Source organism: Telmatherina bonti (genome assembly GCF_933228915.1).
Source record: "Telmatherina bonti genome assembly, chromosome: 6".
Classification (NCBI taxonomy): domain Eukaryota; kingdom Metazoa; phylum Chordata; class Actinopteri; order Atheriniformes; family Telmatherinidae; genus Telmatherina; species Telmatherina bonti.
The window spans coordinates 19,179,080-19,196,764 of record NC_136624.1 but is presented as its reverse complement, the minus strand read 5'-3'; the positions used below and the strand labels follow the sequence as shown (position 1 = coordinate 19,196,764).

The 17,685-nt window shown below is 37.0% G+C and overlaps 1 protein-coding gene across 4 annotated transcripts in view; it reads left to right on the top strand.

Moving 5' to 3' along the window:
• LOC306756848 (dedicator of cytokinesis protein 3-like) overlaps window positions 1-17,685 on the top strand; it is a gene marked incomplete at both ends in the record, with an annotated part of 190,548 nt that overhangs the window by 103,675 nt on the left and 69,188 nt on the right. For all 4 annotated transcript variants that reach the window (XM_079241741.1, XM_079241740.1, XM_079241742.1 and 1 more), the window contains one exon: window positions 8,053-8,149. In XM_079241741.1, coding sequence (XP_079097867.1) covers window positions 8,053-8,149 — 97 coding nt within the window. The remainder of the gene's footprint in view (window positions 1-8,052; window positions 8,150-17,685) is intronic.

Genomic DNA, 17,685 nt, shown 5'->3' with positions numbered 1-17,685 from the left:
TGTGGTCAGGCTCCTTTTTTCAGTGCAGTGTATTATGTTTTGAGCAGCTGCAAATATGAGGCAGAGCACAAGTAAATAGCAAGCTTTAATAGACTGCCTGGGTTGTGTGGACATGTTTAGTATGTGCTGTGTAGAATATGAAGCAGATCCCATGAGAGAAAGCAGAACAGCACAAGTTGACTTCCTGAACTAGCTCAGAGATGATGCTTCATTTTTAAAAAAAATATAAAATAGAAGTATTTCTAAAAGTAATAAACACATCACATGTGGGTGTTTTTGAGAAATGAAGAAAATCGTGGCGTGTTCCCATCCAGTCTGCTTAATGCATTTCATAGAGTCCATGTTAGCATGGGGAGGACATGCAGACGCCAGACAGAAAGGCCAAAGCTGAGGCTCGAACCAGAAATCGTCATGCAAAGAGGGAGATAACTACAGCTGGAGAAATCTGAGTTAAATGAAAGATTATTCAACAAGTAAATAATGGAATAAGAGTCTCTGTGGTTGCAGGCGTGTTGCTTCAGATTCTATCTGCAAACCACAAATTTATAATCCACACTTCTTTTTCTGGATTTGCTGACATCATCATTAAATACATTTGATACATGTCTGCCAAGTTAGGCACACATTCAAACAAAAAACAAATTCTTAAAACTTACCCATTCTAAACCAAATTCAGTCAGCAAATGGAGCCTATGTGGCAAGTGTTTCACATAAGACAGGAGTTAATAAAACAAAATTACTGCAGCATCATACAGTATGAGGGAGATATTTACACACTGAGAAACAAAATTATTATCATAAATGAATATAACTTTATAATATAACTAAAAAGTTTCTTCTTGCTGTGTTGCTGCAGTGCTGATAAAGAAGAGTGATTAGAAAGTCAACGCATTTCTGCACAGGCACCTGCTTAGTGCTGAAATTATTAAGGAATATTGTTTTTACACAAATTTGTACTGCTCGCTTTGATAATATAGGTATTACCCAAACTCTGCACGATCAATACCTATTAAATTAGATGCTAGAAATCTTTATTTACCTGCACATATGGAAACTCTCCTTTTAAAACTATTTAAGTTTGAAAATTGCTGGTAAGTCAACACTGAAATGAACTGAAAGGGGAGAAACATAATTTATATAACATTTTAGAATTTAATCTGCTTGTAATCAGTGTATAAAACATGACCTGTGGCTTTCAGTCACAGTACAAGACAACAAGGTTTCTTTCTTTACTCTCTTATTCTCTTTAAAAGATCAGAGTAAGTTGAGAATGTATAAATTCAGAAGGATAACATGAAACCAGATGTGTTTTATGGATTATATTCAGTTTTTGTTGGACAGGTCAGTTTTTCACTGGTTCAGAGAAACACCAGTACGGTTCAGCCCACAACTCGTGTCAGATTGTACCATGTTATGAAAAATACTTTGACAGCTGTGTCCTTCTCTGCAAAATCAGTCAGTCCACTCCCCGAGCTGACTTTTGTAGACATCAGAGAAGAGAACCATCACACTTTAGGATCACACCTGGAGACAACAAGAAAGCTGTTACCACACACAGACACACATGCACACACACTTACACATACACCAATATCTAACAGTTAGACTGACAACAATCCAGACTGCACAAATGTGCAAATAAGAGACTTGTCATACACACATGCAGGTGTGATAAAAAGAAATCGGAATTTTCTTTGCTGCTCTAGTTGGACTGTCAGGGACATTTCATGATGTTTACGTTACAGGTAAAAATCATGGAATGGCTGTAGCTGCTCCCTGAGGTGAACTTGCCCTTCAGAAGTATTATTGCTGGTTATTTGTTTGTTATACTGACCTCCCTTTATAAATAGAAGTAAGAAAAGGATAAGCAAGAGGTTTGTCTTAATAATTTGATGTCAGCAATGATCACCTTCTGCTTAACACAGTTCTAAAAGCAAACATGCCACTCATATCTTATCAGCTAGCTTTCAAACACCAAATTAGCACATTTTTCAAGTGGCTCAGTTTTAAAATGCATATATTAAAGTGGAACTATTATGTGCGCACCGCAACTGCTTTCGCTGTCATTGTAACATCTCACAAACAGAAGGATTAGGCTAACATGAACTCAATTAAAAAAAAATAAATAAATACAACGTCAACACATAGCATACAGCCCTACATGTTGGAACCTGAATCAGACCCTGAAAACGAAGTGGAAAACAGCAACCCACAGCAACGAATGCAGCAGGATGTCTCTCTTTGGTAAACTCACCAGCCATCGTTGGAAATAACTTTATCCAACATTTTCCACCCACCTGATGTATTTGTACATGCCCTTGTTAACCAGTAGAAGATAACCTATCACAGAACCTTATCCCCCGGGACATCACAAGGATTTCCAAGTAGAAAAAACTTGATGCGTTTTCTGTCGCCATGGAAACCGAACGGAGAGCGTGCTGAAACTCAAACTCAAACATGCGTTTAGGTGATAAAAAACAGTGCCGTTCACATGTCTGAGGATTCGACACTGTAACACTGTAGAAAGTTCAGAAAACTTCAAATACCATAATAGCACCCCCTGCAGAACTTATCAATTAGGTTCTTTCAAGTCCATTTTCGGTCTTACGTAGCATCAAAGAGTTCTCAAAGTGGTGACCTGATACATCTATTTACAGATCAACAACATACTTTACGATGATTAATACTACTGAATATTTGAAGGTGGGAAAAAGCTTTTATGTGTAGGTTTAAAAGTTCTGTAGGGATTTCACAAACCATACACATGTAAGGTTTAAGATGTGATGATTAAAAGATGATCCAGGATGCAGCGCATTTTCTCACTCACAGATCCATAGTGTGTAATTGATTACACTACGACCATCAGCTCCTATTAAAGTTAATGTAGAAAAATAACCACTCATCTATACTTTGCACTTTAGAGTAGGTTAATGTCAACATATGGAGTTTGATGGCATTCACCTCTGACTCCATCTTGCTGTGTGTGTTAAGAGACAAATGAGTGTGTTTGAGAGGGGACATTGTTTATAGGTATTTTATTGTCAAAAGTTCTCTTAGAGTAAATGAGAAATGCAACACATTTTTGAAAATATTCTTGAGATACAATCATTTTCTTAGATTGTGTGTACTTGATTGCTTATTTTCATACTTTTTATTTCTCCATCCTGACTGCTTTTAGCTAATTTTTTTTTTTCTTTTCACCCACTTGGCTTTAAAAGTGAATACCACTGTGGAAAGGTTTAGTGAAGAACTCAAACAAACCTCTTCAGGAAAGTAAGGTTTATTACATAGCACAAAGCAGTACATCAGTTCAGTAGTGATTATTTACATGTTATTAATGTGAATAATAGGCACATCAATAATAAGGATGTTATCATTATTTACATGTGATTTGCATCACATTTTATGTTTCATTAACCTTATAAAATCTGATTTTCCCACAACTGAGGGTTTTGAGAGCAGATGCTGCCGACTTGCACTGAAATGATCATTGAGGGAAACCTCACCTAAACTCCTGCAGCATTTTGTCCAATTTGTCCTTTGCAGAGATAATGTCGCATATTGTACTCTCATTCAATAGTATTTTAAGGAGCTGCAGCTGCTTTGTTTCAAAGATTTTCATATTCATTCTGAAAGTGTTTTAAGGCAAGCCTGAAACTTTGTTCATGTGCTATGTGCCATCCTAATTTATTATTTACGAGTTACACGTATACTGATATGAACACATCAAACCAAATCTCAAAATTGTTCCATTTACGATGTTTCCAAAGTATTCAAACCTTCTGGTTGCTCATTTCATTATATGTATGCATGCTTGAAGTGGAGGCCTTTAGATTGGCACATGGTTTGATAGGTTTATGATCTGAACTTGGAAATTCTCTCCATAAACGTTTTGAGCAGAATCTGTGACAAAGGGCAGCCTTGGTGGAGTTCAACCCTCACCAGGAATAAGTTTGACTTGCTACAGTGTAGACGAAGCTCTGGCATTAATCGTACGGCTCGTGCACATAGTAATTGCTGACCAGGTGGTTCAGGAGCAAATCGGATGTAAAAGGGAGAGTGAAAAGCAGCTGAAACAGGGTTTACAGAGTGCTGAGTAAGACTTGAGAAGCATAAATGCATGATGTTCATGATGTTTTGAAGCACTGTCACTCTTTAAAACTGGTAAACATTCCTCTCAAAATGATGAAATAAAAAGCTTTTAGACTTTATTCTTATCTGTGGTTATTTTTTTTTTACTTTTCTAATTGAAAAGAGAGAAACTTTTAGAAGCTGTTGTGGCACCATGCAGTTTGAGAATCAAGATTTTTCCTATGAACAGACAATCCAAAAAAAGATTTTAACATGACTAAATAAAGAACAAATTTTTGATAAATTACCTTTTTACCTTTGTCTTACTCATTTTATGTATTTCATTTTTATTTATCTATTAGTATTTGTTGTGTTTTTTTGTTTTTTTTTGCAAATGCCCAGTTTACACAAATTGCTCAAGGAACCCATGCATTAATAGCCTCATATCCTATACCTTCATATTTAATGCAGGACCAAGTTGTGTTTTATGTAAGGCTGGTAGGGAAAGAAAAAGCTGGCTTTAAAAACTGACCTAATTATTTAATGAACTTGTTTCTGAGATAATTATTGAAATAGCTTGAGTGTCTCCATCCTTAAGCAGGAGCAAATATATGAGTATTTTCTATGCTAGGAAACAATTTAGCAAACTGAGACCTTTAATAAATTCTGTGCAACTTCACACATCAACTGGGCACCCAAGTGTGAGCATAGAGTCCCTGCTGATGGAAAAACATCCTATACCATAATGCTGCCACCACCGTGCTTCACTGTGGGGATGGTGTCATGGGGTTTATGAAAAGTGCTTGTTTTGCATCAAATGTAGGATTTCCCCTGATGGGTAAAAGCTACATTTTAGTCTTGTTTGACCAGACCATCTTTTTGTCTTGTGTTTAGACAATCTCCTGCATGCATTTTGGCAAGCATTTTGTAAGCAGTGTGTATTCTTTTAAACTTATCAATTATAATGGCTATTTTCTTTTTTTTTTTTTTTTAAAAAAAAACCTTAGCTCATTTTACACTATAGCTTACAGCTGGTAGTGATTGTATGGACACGCCAGTCTTCTCTGCAGAGCTTTACAGGTCTGCAATATAAAATCTCCCCAAAAGCAATTTAAATTAAGGCTGTAGTGCAAAAAACTGGAAAAATAATAAGAGGAATATTTTTACAAGGCACTGTAAGTCCAGCTGTATGCTTTAAAATAAATAAAATGTATATATATTATATTATATTATATTATAATATAATATAATATAATATAATATAATATAATATAATATAATATAATATAATATGCAATGTTCCTTTTTTCCATTTAGAGCTTGAAAAGAGAGATAGAACAAACAAGCTTTTAATGACAGAAAGTCAATAAAATGGAGGAATATATCAGAAGAAATATTTGAAATGGAGGAGACAGAAATATTAATGACTGGAGACTGACGGGTGGACAAAAATGGCTTCTTAGAAAAGTGAGCCATTTAGAAAGAGACATCAGAGCAAAGACACAGTGGAGTGTATGATCAGAGTGAATATGGATGCACTTTTTCATGCTTGGAGGAGAAAAACTTAACGAGATGGAGGACTGCTGGTGTGGGAAGCTGAATGAACTCTGAATGAGTGCAAAAGCCATCGGAGCAAGAATGAAAGGAGAATATAGGAAGAAAGTGGAAAAACTATTTGATGGGGAAAAAACAGAAGCAGGCAAGAGGCAGAAAGAGAGAAGAAAGCAAAGAGAATATAAAAAGGAAAAGGATCGGAGAAGGTAAGGACAGACTTTGGACAGATTGACACGGCTGGGGGTTTAAAAAAAAAAAAAAAAAAAAACGAGGTCAGGAGACTTGCAGAGGGCCAAAGCAGAGAAATTTAGAACTAACAGAGATGGAAAAGCAACAGAAAATAAAAAAAAAGAAGACAGAGTAAAGAAAGGAGGGATGGAGGAGGAGAAACACATCTAGGATGCAAGTATAACTAATGTGGGTGAAATCACCAGGCGACAAGTAGCTACGACTCAGCAGGTACATCAGCTAATCTGGCACACTGGTATTTATTAATTAATTAGTGATGAGTGAGAAAGACAGAGAGAGAGAGAGAGGAGAGAGAGAGGGAGTAATGGATAGATGGAGAATATTTGAGAAGCAAAGTGAGGAAGGAAAAGGTGGCATGACATGAAAGGTTGTAAAATGAACTAGGAAGGCTCATATTTATGACTTCAGAGCTAAAACAGTGACTCAGCTTTTAGTTTTAGCCGACATCACCCCTTTTGTCAAAAATATGTGTGGGCAGCTGGGGAAAGGGAAGGTGAGAGGTGCTGCAAAGTATTTTAAGCTTTATTTTTTCCATACTAAGGGGTGAACTGCGGTCTCAGTTTTCAGCTGCTTTGGTAGTTTGTCTTTTTGTTGAAAAGCATTTGGCAGATTTACCTGTAAAAGTCACTGCAAAATATTGCTGTTCTTGTACATTTACTGTAGGGCTGTGATGATATACTTTTGTCCTGCTTCAATTCGGTTCCGATTTTTTTGGGTGCCGATTTGATTTAAACTGCGATTCTCAAAAATCTTTAATATTGCTGATTTTTGTAGATTAAGAACCAAAAAAATTATAAAACTTTTTTTTGCAAATAATTTTTCTTGATTTCAGTTAGGAGAAAACAACACAGGAGCCAGACCATCATTCTGTTGCTATAATGCCCAAGAAGACAAGTAAAAATATCAATAAAACTCATAAAAAGGACAAAAATTTTATAGTGGATTAATTTTATTTCATTGAAAAAAAGAAGATTTTTTTGTACAAAAAAAAAAAAAAAAAATCAGTTTTAAAATTGTAAAACAATTGTGAAACCAAAAGAATCCCAATTTTTGATTCAATTTTCCCACCCCTAATATACTTCATTTGTATTGTAATTGTACGAGCATTATAACTGCAAATGACATACATGATATACAGTACATGAGAGCAAAGTCATAAAAACAATCACCGACAAGAGAATTAAGTTCTTCAACAGACTGACCCAGAATCATAGCTACTCCACTTATATCAGGAAACGGGCATTCATTCACAATTCACAAAAGATGTGAAGTAAGTTATGGAAGTTGCTGGAATAACTTCCTTGTCTTCTGGCTGTCACTAGTGTCATAGTTCTCAAGATTAAACAGAATTTTTGGTTGTGGTCACAGATTTAAATGCATTGTTACTTTTTTCAGTCTATCATGGGAAAACACACACACACACACACACACACACACACACACACACACACACACACACACACACACACACACACACACATCCTTAAAAACTAAAACCTGAAGTCATGCTTCTTAAGTTTGATTATTTTTGTGTGTGATTATATATGAAGAAGTACTTAATGGAGAGAAGAACATAAAAGAAATGAGCCTCCTTGTGTTTTAGCCACAGGCACACTTTATGTTAACTGTTTTATTTTGTTTATTCATGCAAATCTAAAGATTAAGAAGTTTAATAACTGATTGCTATTGTCACAAAATCATTGCATTTGAAACTATTAACTGGAGCTCACATCAAATTCATAAAATATTTTGGAATAGAAAACAATCACGCCATGATATTAAAAATCATGCTAACATAATTACGTGTCTCTTTTTCCAGAACAGACATTACAGACATTACAGTGTTTCTCTCCTCTGTTGTTAGAGATGATGTTATTATGTTTTCTTTGGATGAAAGGTTGTTTTTGTGTGCAAGCTTTTCTTCCTCTGTGCTCCATTTGTCTGTCACTTTGAAATGCCATTAGAAACAATCCACCATTGTAAAAGCCTAACCGAATGTAACGCCACACAATAGTTTAAGTTTGGTTAGTGAAAAACAAGGGCGGACGTTTACAGGTTCACTGTGTTAATTATTTGCTCGTGTGTGGCACTCTGTGTGTCTGCAAATTATTGCATGAATGTTTGTTAAAATGGCTACTGATTAATAAAGAGCTTTTGTTCTTTTTCTTTCCTTCCCAGGCCTCATGAGACTGTGGTACCTCTGGAAGATCCCATTGTTACTGAAGTTACATCAACACTTCAAGAATGGGCTTTACTATGGAAACAACTTTATGTGGTAAGCAGTACATAATAATTACCTGAATGTGTACTTTATGTGGTAAGCAGTACATAATAATTACCTGAATGTGTGTTATGTTCTGCTGCTTTGCTGAACTGTAAAACATATAGATAAATAATGTAGATGCATTTACAAAAGTACTGAATTTGTCCCGTATGGAATCCTTTTTTTTTTTTTTTTTTTACTTGTAATCGGCCCCTCATGTTATTTCTTACTGTTTGAAAGACTGATTGCAGCAATCCCTGTCACTGTTTGTGGCATATGTAGACCCAAATGAAGGCTGACAGGAAAAGTCTTTTATCAATGAGATAACTGATGTACCGACAGACAAACAGGAAATATGACAGTAAGATGACAATAAACAGCAAGGTGGAAAGGAAACTAAAAAATGTACATAGGGTTAACCTTTGCTTCATACTTGTTAGTACATCCTTCAGAGGACCTTGTCGGTGCCTTAATACTCCACTTTATTCCCTTTGGTGAGATCACAGCTGCTGGTTGTAAGATGCCAAAGATGTTCTGTAATGAAATTGCCTGACTTTAACCACAGTGTTTCTCACTGGGACATGAGGTATTTCCACTCAGTCAGTCACAACTCACATGCTATAATGTATGCAGACATTTGGTATAAAACATTTTCACACAAGCAAATGCTGATTCCTAGGCTTCATGTTTTTACATAGATATTCGAAATTACTCGCATTTGCATGATGTTGCATGAATGTTCCTGGTGATACATCCACATCATCGTAGCCCCAAGTTTAAGCTGTGTGTGGAAGCATGCGTGTGGGTTTTACTATAATTCAGAGAGGAAGGGTGATTGTGAATCAGGGTGGTTGAGAACTAAAGATGCACTGTGTGGTGTCTCGCTCTCCCTGCAACCAGGTCTTGTTGTTTTAAGCTTTGCTTAACCCTCAGACATGTTAATTACATTGTTTTTTAACTATAATCACTTAAGACATTTTTCCTCCATAAAGATGGATTTTTAGGCATGCCTTTTTGACATTTCTGACTGTGACCACAGTTCACCAGCTGGCTTTTATGGATCCTGCTCAAAGTAGTGTATAAGTGCAGGTTGCAGTCTTATTCCTGAATACCAGTCAAGGTTTGAAAATGTCACTTTAAAACAATGTGTATAACTTTATCAGTGATATTAAAGCATTAGTTTGCAAGAAAAGAGGGAAAAACTCTGATCCTTGGAGATAAATTGTCTCCCTGCACTGTGGCTCTGAAACTGCAGGTCCAGACCCGATTGGTTGTCATTATGTACATTTGGAGAATAAATAGTCTTAAGATCTACATTATTCAATCTAATAGTTGCCCTGCTATTCTTAATATTAATAAAAAGGTTTTGTCCTAACTGATTATATGCACACTTTAGTTTTTTGTTGTTGTTGTTGTTGTTGTTTTTTTAATAAAGATAATTAAAAAACATTACAGACAACATTGCATCATACAGGCTGCCTGAGTGTCTCAGGTTTTAAAGGCTGCCAGGGGTCACTCTGACCTCTACCATTCAGTCATAAGGATGCAGCTCTCACTTCATCTGCAATGTAGACTTTTTATCATCTTCTACCTCCAATAGTCATCTTTTCCTGTTTTTGTCAGTTTTAGGCCATCTGTCTCCTTTCCTTCTTTCACTGTCACATGTGTGATTTGATTGGAAATCCATCTGTACCTACACGGATAGAGGAAAAAGAATTCTGTGATTGAAGTCTTTTTGAAATCTAAATCACTGTCACTGTCCCTTGTCTTTTGTATGTGTTTTGAGGGTTGTATTCATCACTCATCTTCCTCATATCCTCCCAGCCCTGTCAATCTGGGCTTTTATTTAGAGTTAACAGACTTTTGTCTTTGCTCCCTGCCAGACTGAAAGAGATGAAAGACAAAAATGTCATTGTTGGGTTCTGCATGACAAGTTTTCTATTTTCATCCTGATAGACCTCACATTAGAGTTCTGCTAATGTTGTTAAAAATCCAACAACAAGAAGTCCTTGTATAATATGGACTGCCTGCTTTTAATGGTTTCAGTTGCAGTATGCATGTAGACAAGAAATAATAGCAAGCTAAACTTGAAAGGATGAAAAGAGAAAACTCTGGAGAGGAAAGAATGGAAGGATGCTAACATAACGAGGATGTAAACAGATGAAAATGATGTTTGGTGTGTTGTGAAAGAAGCATAGAGAGATGCTTCGCCGGATCCATTTTCTGACTTAATGAGACGACATGTCAGTGAAAAAGGAAGATGTTTCACATTGGAGCAAGAAATTAAAAATACTTTTAAAAAGTACTAACCATGGCAATGTGGCTGGTATTGTGTTAAAATGTGTTGCTTTGCTGATATTGTACACTGTTGATGTGGGAATAACTTAGAAAAAGCTGATATTCATGTCTAGCTTTCTGTGGATAGTATAGTTAAAAAAAAAACAGGTTGTGAAGCCTAACAAGTCTGGAGCTTACCTTAAAATGTCAGCAATGTTTCAAGATTGTTGTGGTCTGACAGATTATTGTTAAGTAAAAGGTTCTGGAAGCAGAACTGACAGAACTGTCAGACACTATTTTCATTCTAAACTATAAATATTTATTTACCCTGTAAATAAACTTAACATTTAACAGTTGCAAAAATTTGATCTAGTTGGTTTTCATCCTGTGAGCTTGTCATCTTGTTAAAGGAATTAGAACAAAGATCATTTTTTGGTCAGTTTGCACATGTAAGCTCTATCTGACTCTTATAGCGGCTGGGTCTGGGCCAGATCTGGTAGAACAACGGCATGCCACATGTGGTTTGGTTGTGGTATGGTGTCAATGCCACCTATGAGCCAATTCTGGTTGACCTTATGCTGCCCATCTCTGTCGCATGTTGAAAAGGCACATATTTCAGTTAAAACTGCTTTTTTTTGTTTGTTTTTTTTTTGTTTTTTTTTTTTTTGTGTTTGGCTGTTAATTTTTATTCAATATTTTTTGTTGAATGTCAGTATGTTCATGCATGGACCACCTCTGACAAACCAAATCTGGGCCAGAATTCAATTCAATTCAATTCAACTTTATTTATATAGCGTCAAATCACGGCAATGCCATCTCAAGACGCTTTACAGACAGAGAAGAAAACATAATGAAAGCCAATTCATAATAGCCTATATAAGGAAACCAACAGATTGAGTTGAGTCCAACGCAATCTCCCATCCTGAGCAAGCACACTGGCAACAGTGGGAAGGAAAAAACTCCCTTTTAACAGGAAGGAAACCTCCGAAAGAAGAAAGAAGCTCAGTGTATCAGGAAATGTCCCTCAGCAGTCTAAACCTATAGCAGCATAACTAAGGGATGCTAACCATCCCTAGCTATAGGACTTATCAAAAAGATAAGTCTTCAGCCTAGTCTTAAAGGTGGGGAGGGTGTCTGCTTCCCTAACACTAACTGGGAGTTTATTCCATAAGAGATGGGCCTGATAGCCAAAGGCTATGCCTCCTGCTCAGCTCTTTGAGACTCTAGGAACCACTAGCAAGCCTGCAGTCTGCGAACGAAGTACTCTGCTTGGTATATAAGGAACTATGAGGTCTTTGATATATAGTGGTGCCTGGCTGTGGAGGGCCTTTATATGTAAGGAGAAGGATTTTAAATTCTATTCTAGATTCAACAGGCAGCCAATGAAGAGAGGCTAAAACTGGAGAAATATGATCTCTCCTGCTGGTTCTGGTCAGGACTCTGGCGGCAGAATTCTGGATCAGCTGAAGGCTTTTCAGGGCATATTTAGGACAGCCCAGTAATAGAGAGTTACAGTAATCTAGTCTCGAAGTAACAAAAGCGTGGACCAGTTTTTCTGCATCACTCTTTGACAGAATGTCCCTAATTTTGGCTATATTACGTAAATTAAAGAAGGCTGTTTTAGTAACCTGCTTAATATGTGGGTCAAAGGACAGGTCCGAGTCAAATATTACTCCAATGTTTCTCACTGTTGCACTGGAAGCTAAAGTAATGCCATCCAGGTTCATTACAAAACTGGAAAATTTAGCTCTGAGTTTTTCAGATCCAACGAGAATTACTTCAGTCTTATCTGAGTTTAAGAGGAGAAAATTTCTAGACATCCAAGTCTTTATGTCTATGAGACAATTTTGTAGCCTATTGGGCTGATTTGTTTAATCTGGTTTAAAGGATAAGTATATTTGAATATCATCTGCATAACAATGAAAGTTTATTCCATGCTGTCTAATAATTTTGCCTAAAGGGAGCATATATAGCGTAAAGAGTACTGGTCCAAGTACAGAACCTTGAGGAACTCCATGACTTACTGTAGTTTGTGAGGAGGACTTGTCATTTACATGAACAAACTGAAGTCTATCAGATAAATATGATTTAAACCAGCTTAACGCTGTACCTGTAATTCCAATCACCTGTTCTAGTCTTTGGAACAGAATGTTATGATCGACTGTATCAAATGCAGCGCTAAGATCAAGTAAGATAAGTACGGACACAAGTCCTTTGTCTGAGGCCATAAGAAGGTCATTAGTAACTTTCACCAATGCCGTCTTAGTGCTATGATGAGCTCTAAATCCTGACTGAAACTCTTTGAATAAATTATTTCTGCTTAGGGGGGGAAGTAGCTGAGCTGAAACTATTTTCTCCAGAATTTTGGAATATAAACGGGAGATTAGATATAGGTCTATAATTTGCTATCACCTCTGGATCCAGAGATTGCTATTTAAGTAAAAGCTTGATTACAGCAGTTTTAAATGATTGTGGTACATATCCTGTCACTAAAGACATATTGATTAGATTTAGTAGTGATGTATTAATTAAAGGGAAAGTGTCCTCAAAGAGGCTCGTTGGGAGAGGGTCTAAGATACAGGTGGATGGTTTAGATGAAGCTATTATTTTAGTTAATTCAGAAGGTTGGACAGGACAGAAACTATTTAGACACAAGTCAGATCCTGGTACTAAGGATGCTTCGGAGACCACAACAGACTCAACATTATAGGTAGAAGGAAGAGTATTGTGAATTTGATCTCTAATAGTATCAATTTTATTCCTGAAAAAATACATGAAATCATCACAGCTAAGTGAGAAAGGAATACATGGTTCAACAGCACTCCGGCTCCTAGTAAGCCTAGCTACAGTGCTGAAAAAAAACCGAGGGTTGTTTTTGTTTTCCTCTATCAATGATGAATAATAAGTTGTTCTTGCCGTACGTAAGGCTTTTTTGTATACGATTAAACTTTCTTTCCAGGTTAAGTGAGACTCCTCTAGTCCTGATGAACACCATCTGTTTTCCAAACGCCTTGACGCCTGTTTTAGAGCTCGAAGCTGGGAATTAAACAGGGAGCCTTCATAATCTTACCTAATTTTTTCTTCTTTAGGGGGGCAACATTATCCAAGGTTGTACGCATTTAAGCTATAATAGTATCAGCATGTTGATCAATCTGAGCAGGAGTAAAGCTTAAAGGGGGACTCTCAGTCATGCTAACACATGGTAGAGGTGAAAAAATTGATTCAATTGATTGTTTAAATTTTGTAATATTATTGTCTGATAAACATCTACTATAGTAGAATTTATTTTTGGTCAGTGAGTAATCAAATAAAGTGAAATCAAAGGTTAATAAGAAGTGATCAGACAAGACAGGGTTTTGAGGAAATACTTTGAGCTTATCAGTCTCAATACCATATGTTAGAACCAGATCAAGAGTATGACCATGAGAGTGAGTGGCTCCATTAACATTTTGTGAAAACCCAATTGAGTTTAGAATAGAGCTAAAGGAAATGTTTAAACTATCATTTTCATCGTCAACATGAATATTAAAATCACCTAGTACAATGACCTTATCAGTAGTCAGCACTAACTCAGACAAGAGATCAGAGAATTCGGTCAGAAACTCGGAGTAAGGTCCAGGTGGGCGATACACTAATGCTAAAAGGAGCGGTTTCTCTGAATTCCATTTTGGATGAGATAAATTTAATGTCAGGAATTCAAAGGATTTATAGTTAGTTTTGTGCTTAGGATTAATTAAAAATTCTGACTTAAAGATAGCTGCAACACCTCCTCCTCTGCCTGTAGTTCTAGGAATGTGAAAGTTTAAATAGTTAGCTGGCGTAGCTTCATTAATACTAACGTAATCCTCTTGCTGTAACCAGTTTTCCCTTTAAGACAGAATAAATCAATGTAGTGATCACCTATCAAGTCATTGACGAATAAAGACTTATTTGGGAGGGATCTGATATTCAGTAGGCTACATTTTATTGTCTTATTTTCAGATTTTATTAGATCTATTGTTTTTATTTTTATGAGGTTCTCACGATTAACCCCAAAAGTGTTTTTGTGTTGTTAAATTCTTACTGCTGGGGAGTTGTATAGGGTCGGAATGGGGTTTTGGGTGGGCGGCGGCAGGTGGGAAGCTGCAGAAATGTGTGTAGGACTGCCTCCTGGTCCCAACCCTGAGTTGTCAATTTAGCTGACTAATAAAAGAGTCCATATTGCTAGATAAGAGAGCGGCTCCATCCAACGTGGGATGGATGCCATCTCTCCTAATAAGACCAGGCTTTCCCCAAAAAGTGCTCCAATTATCTACAAAACCCACATTGTTATCGGGACACCACCTAGACAACCAGCGGTTGAAAGATGACATGCGGCTAAACATGTCATCGCTGATTAAATTTGGCAAGGGACCAGAGAAAACTACGGAGTCCGACATGCTCTTGGCAAAGTTACACACCGAAGCAACATTAATTTTAGTGACCTCCGTAACTGCTTCCCTAACTGAGTGCGGAGCTGAGCTTCTAACTCACAGAGTTAGAATGCGGCCACAGTAGTGTTTCTGTGTTGGGATCTTTTATTCATCTTTCCTTGTGTGAACCATATTTTTAATACTTTAACATCAAACCCATAACAAGAACAGTCATAAATGATTACTTCTGTTTTAGGGAATATATACATGTAACTTGCAGTCCTCATAATGTTTCTGTCTTTCTCTTTCATTCCTCCAAACACACTAATACACATAAGATGAATCGCCACTGTTAACATCACTGTTGCAGCAAATGATCAGTTGGTATTTTATCCCAAGATCCTCAAAGCATAAAAGTGTGCCTGAGTGACCCTGATGAGAACCATTCTGTTTTGCCAAATTCTCTGGGTTAGATCATCTAAAACAACAGCAGGTCTTGTGAAATGCCGGGTATTCAGTAGTTATCAAAAGTGGTCCAAATTAAGGATAAAAGGATAAATCGCATGGTCATGGATGCCCAAGGTTCAGCAAATTTCATGGGGAGCTAAGGCTTGGTAAGTGCAGTCCCACTAAAAACCACATTAAAACCCCAAAGATGGCTATATTAAAAGATTTCATAGAAGACTCACAGCATTTTTTTAAATTGAGTTGCTGAGCTGCAGACCAATCAGGCTAAGACTGGCACTTGTCTGTTTTCTGTTCACCTGAAAACATTAGATTTGCAGATAAGCTGCAGAAGTGGACCATGGAACGCTGAAATGTGTTGGCCTGGTGTGATGAATCCTGTGTGCTTTGTTTGTCTGGGGAACGGCAGTATGGTCCACTTTCGGAAGAAAGTAATGCAGCAGAGGTGATGTGATGCTCTGAGCCATGTCCTGCTGGGAAATCATACTATGTAGGCTAAGCATGGTTTTCAGTACACCTTTTTCTTCACAGTGGTATTCCCTCATAGTAGTGGCCTATTTTAGTAGTATAACACACAATTCATCAAAAATTCTAAAGTTATTTAGGTATAGCATGATGAATAAGCCAATATATATATATGTATATTTATGTATATATGTATATATATGTATATATATGTATATATATGTATGTGTATATATATATATATATATATATATATATATATATATATATATATATATATATATATATATATATATATATATATATATTGACTTAGCCTCCAAACATCCTGAGACCTCAAGTCTGAAAAAGCAAGTCTGAGCCACAGAAGCCTTGTCACAACTTTACAGTTGGTATCACAGGTCAGAGTTCATGTCTCTGCAGGTCAGAGGTGCCTTAAGGGCACAATATTAATGCATGAGAGGATGCTAACAGTTGTCCAGCTCTAGTGTTATACCGGGGCACGTGGTTGAACTGACACATACAGACCGATGTGAAGAATTCTTAGTAACTAAGTGTTTGATGGTGTTGAAGCTTGTAAAGGTGACAAATGCAGCAGAGCAGAAGAACTGAGTGACACACACACACACCAACACACACATATTCTAGATCTGGAAAACACAACACCCTCACTCAGGTGCACACAATGGTGATATGACCTTTGATGTATTCTGTCAACACTGTTGCACCCTTGTCATTTAGTGTCCATCCTTAGTGAACTCACAGTTTGTCTCATGTTCTGTCCATGGTGTGTGTGCCCTTTACATGCGGCCATAGGCACTTTACATACGACTGATGTGAGAGAGTGCATGTCTGGGAGAGACAGAAAGAGCGAGGAAGAGAGACGGCATCATTTTAGACATTCTGCAAGATACTAAAACAATAATATGTGAGAAATAAATATTAGAAGAAACAGAGGTGTGAGAAAGTGTGTAACACAGAATTAAAAATGACACATTGACTGACCTAAAATTAGGAAAGACCACATGTTTGTCCAGTTGGTAACGGATAAAATAAATGCTTATTGGGCTGATATTAGACAATTCAGGTGCAAGATACTTAATTTATATCAGTTCAAGGTTACACGAGCCATAATATAACATACATTCATCACAATTTCATCTTTTAGTTCATATTATGTACACTTGCTGAGCAGCTGTTGAATGAACTACCGCAACGCTTCATTGTCCAAGGTCTCCATCCACTTAATTGTACATTGTGTTCAGGATTAATTCATCCAAGTTGATGAACACCAACAGAGTGAGAAGTGTGCTAAATGTTCAGCATGTCTTAATGTGTGTACATTAATTGACATTTTGCACAGTAGTTTTACTCAGTTTGTACTGTACCTAAAGATGTTTGCGTTATAACGCTGTGTTTTACGTGCACGCTTAACACTTCTCTTTAACTTTGGAAAAGAACAAGCTGTCATGTAATTGTTTTGCATCTCATTCTTTGACATTTTTCCCTCTCTGGCATTTCTTAAGTAGTGTCAGACTAGACAGGATGATTTGTATGGTTCTTCGTGTGTCTGTGCGCGTGTGTGTGTGTGTGTGTGTGTGTGTGTGTGTGTGTGTGTGTGTGTGTGTGTGTGTGTGTGTGTGTGTGTGTGTGTGTAGGCAGGATAGATGTGTGAACAAGAGAGATGGAGGAGGGAGAACAGTGACAAGTGAACAATGACGGATGTGCAGTTGAGGATAAATTAAGGACACATTTCTTTGCGGTGAAATGTGGAGCTCGGATTGAACGGATGTCTCTGTGTTCAGATGCTGAAACCAGAGAGAGGGGTAGAAAAACAGTAGGAGTGACAAGAGAGAGAGATGCAGTAGAAGGAGGCAGAGAGTGAAGAGTGTGTCCTCGTCCAGTGTCTCTAGTTTTATAACAAAAACAGGTTCTTGTGTTGCTATGCAG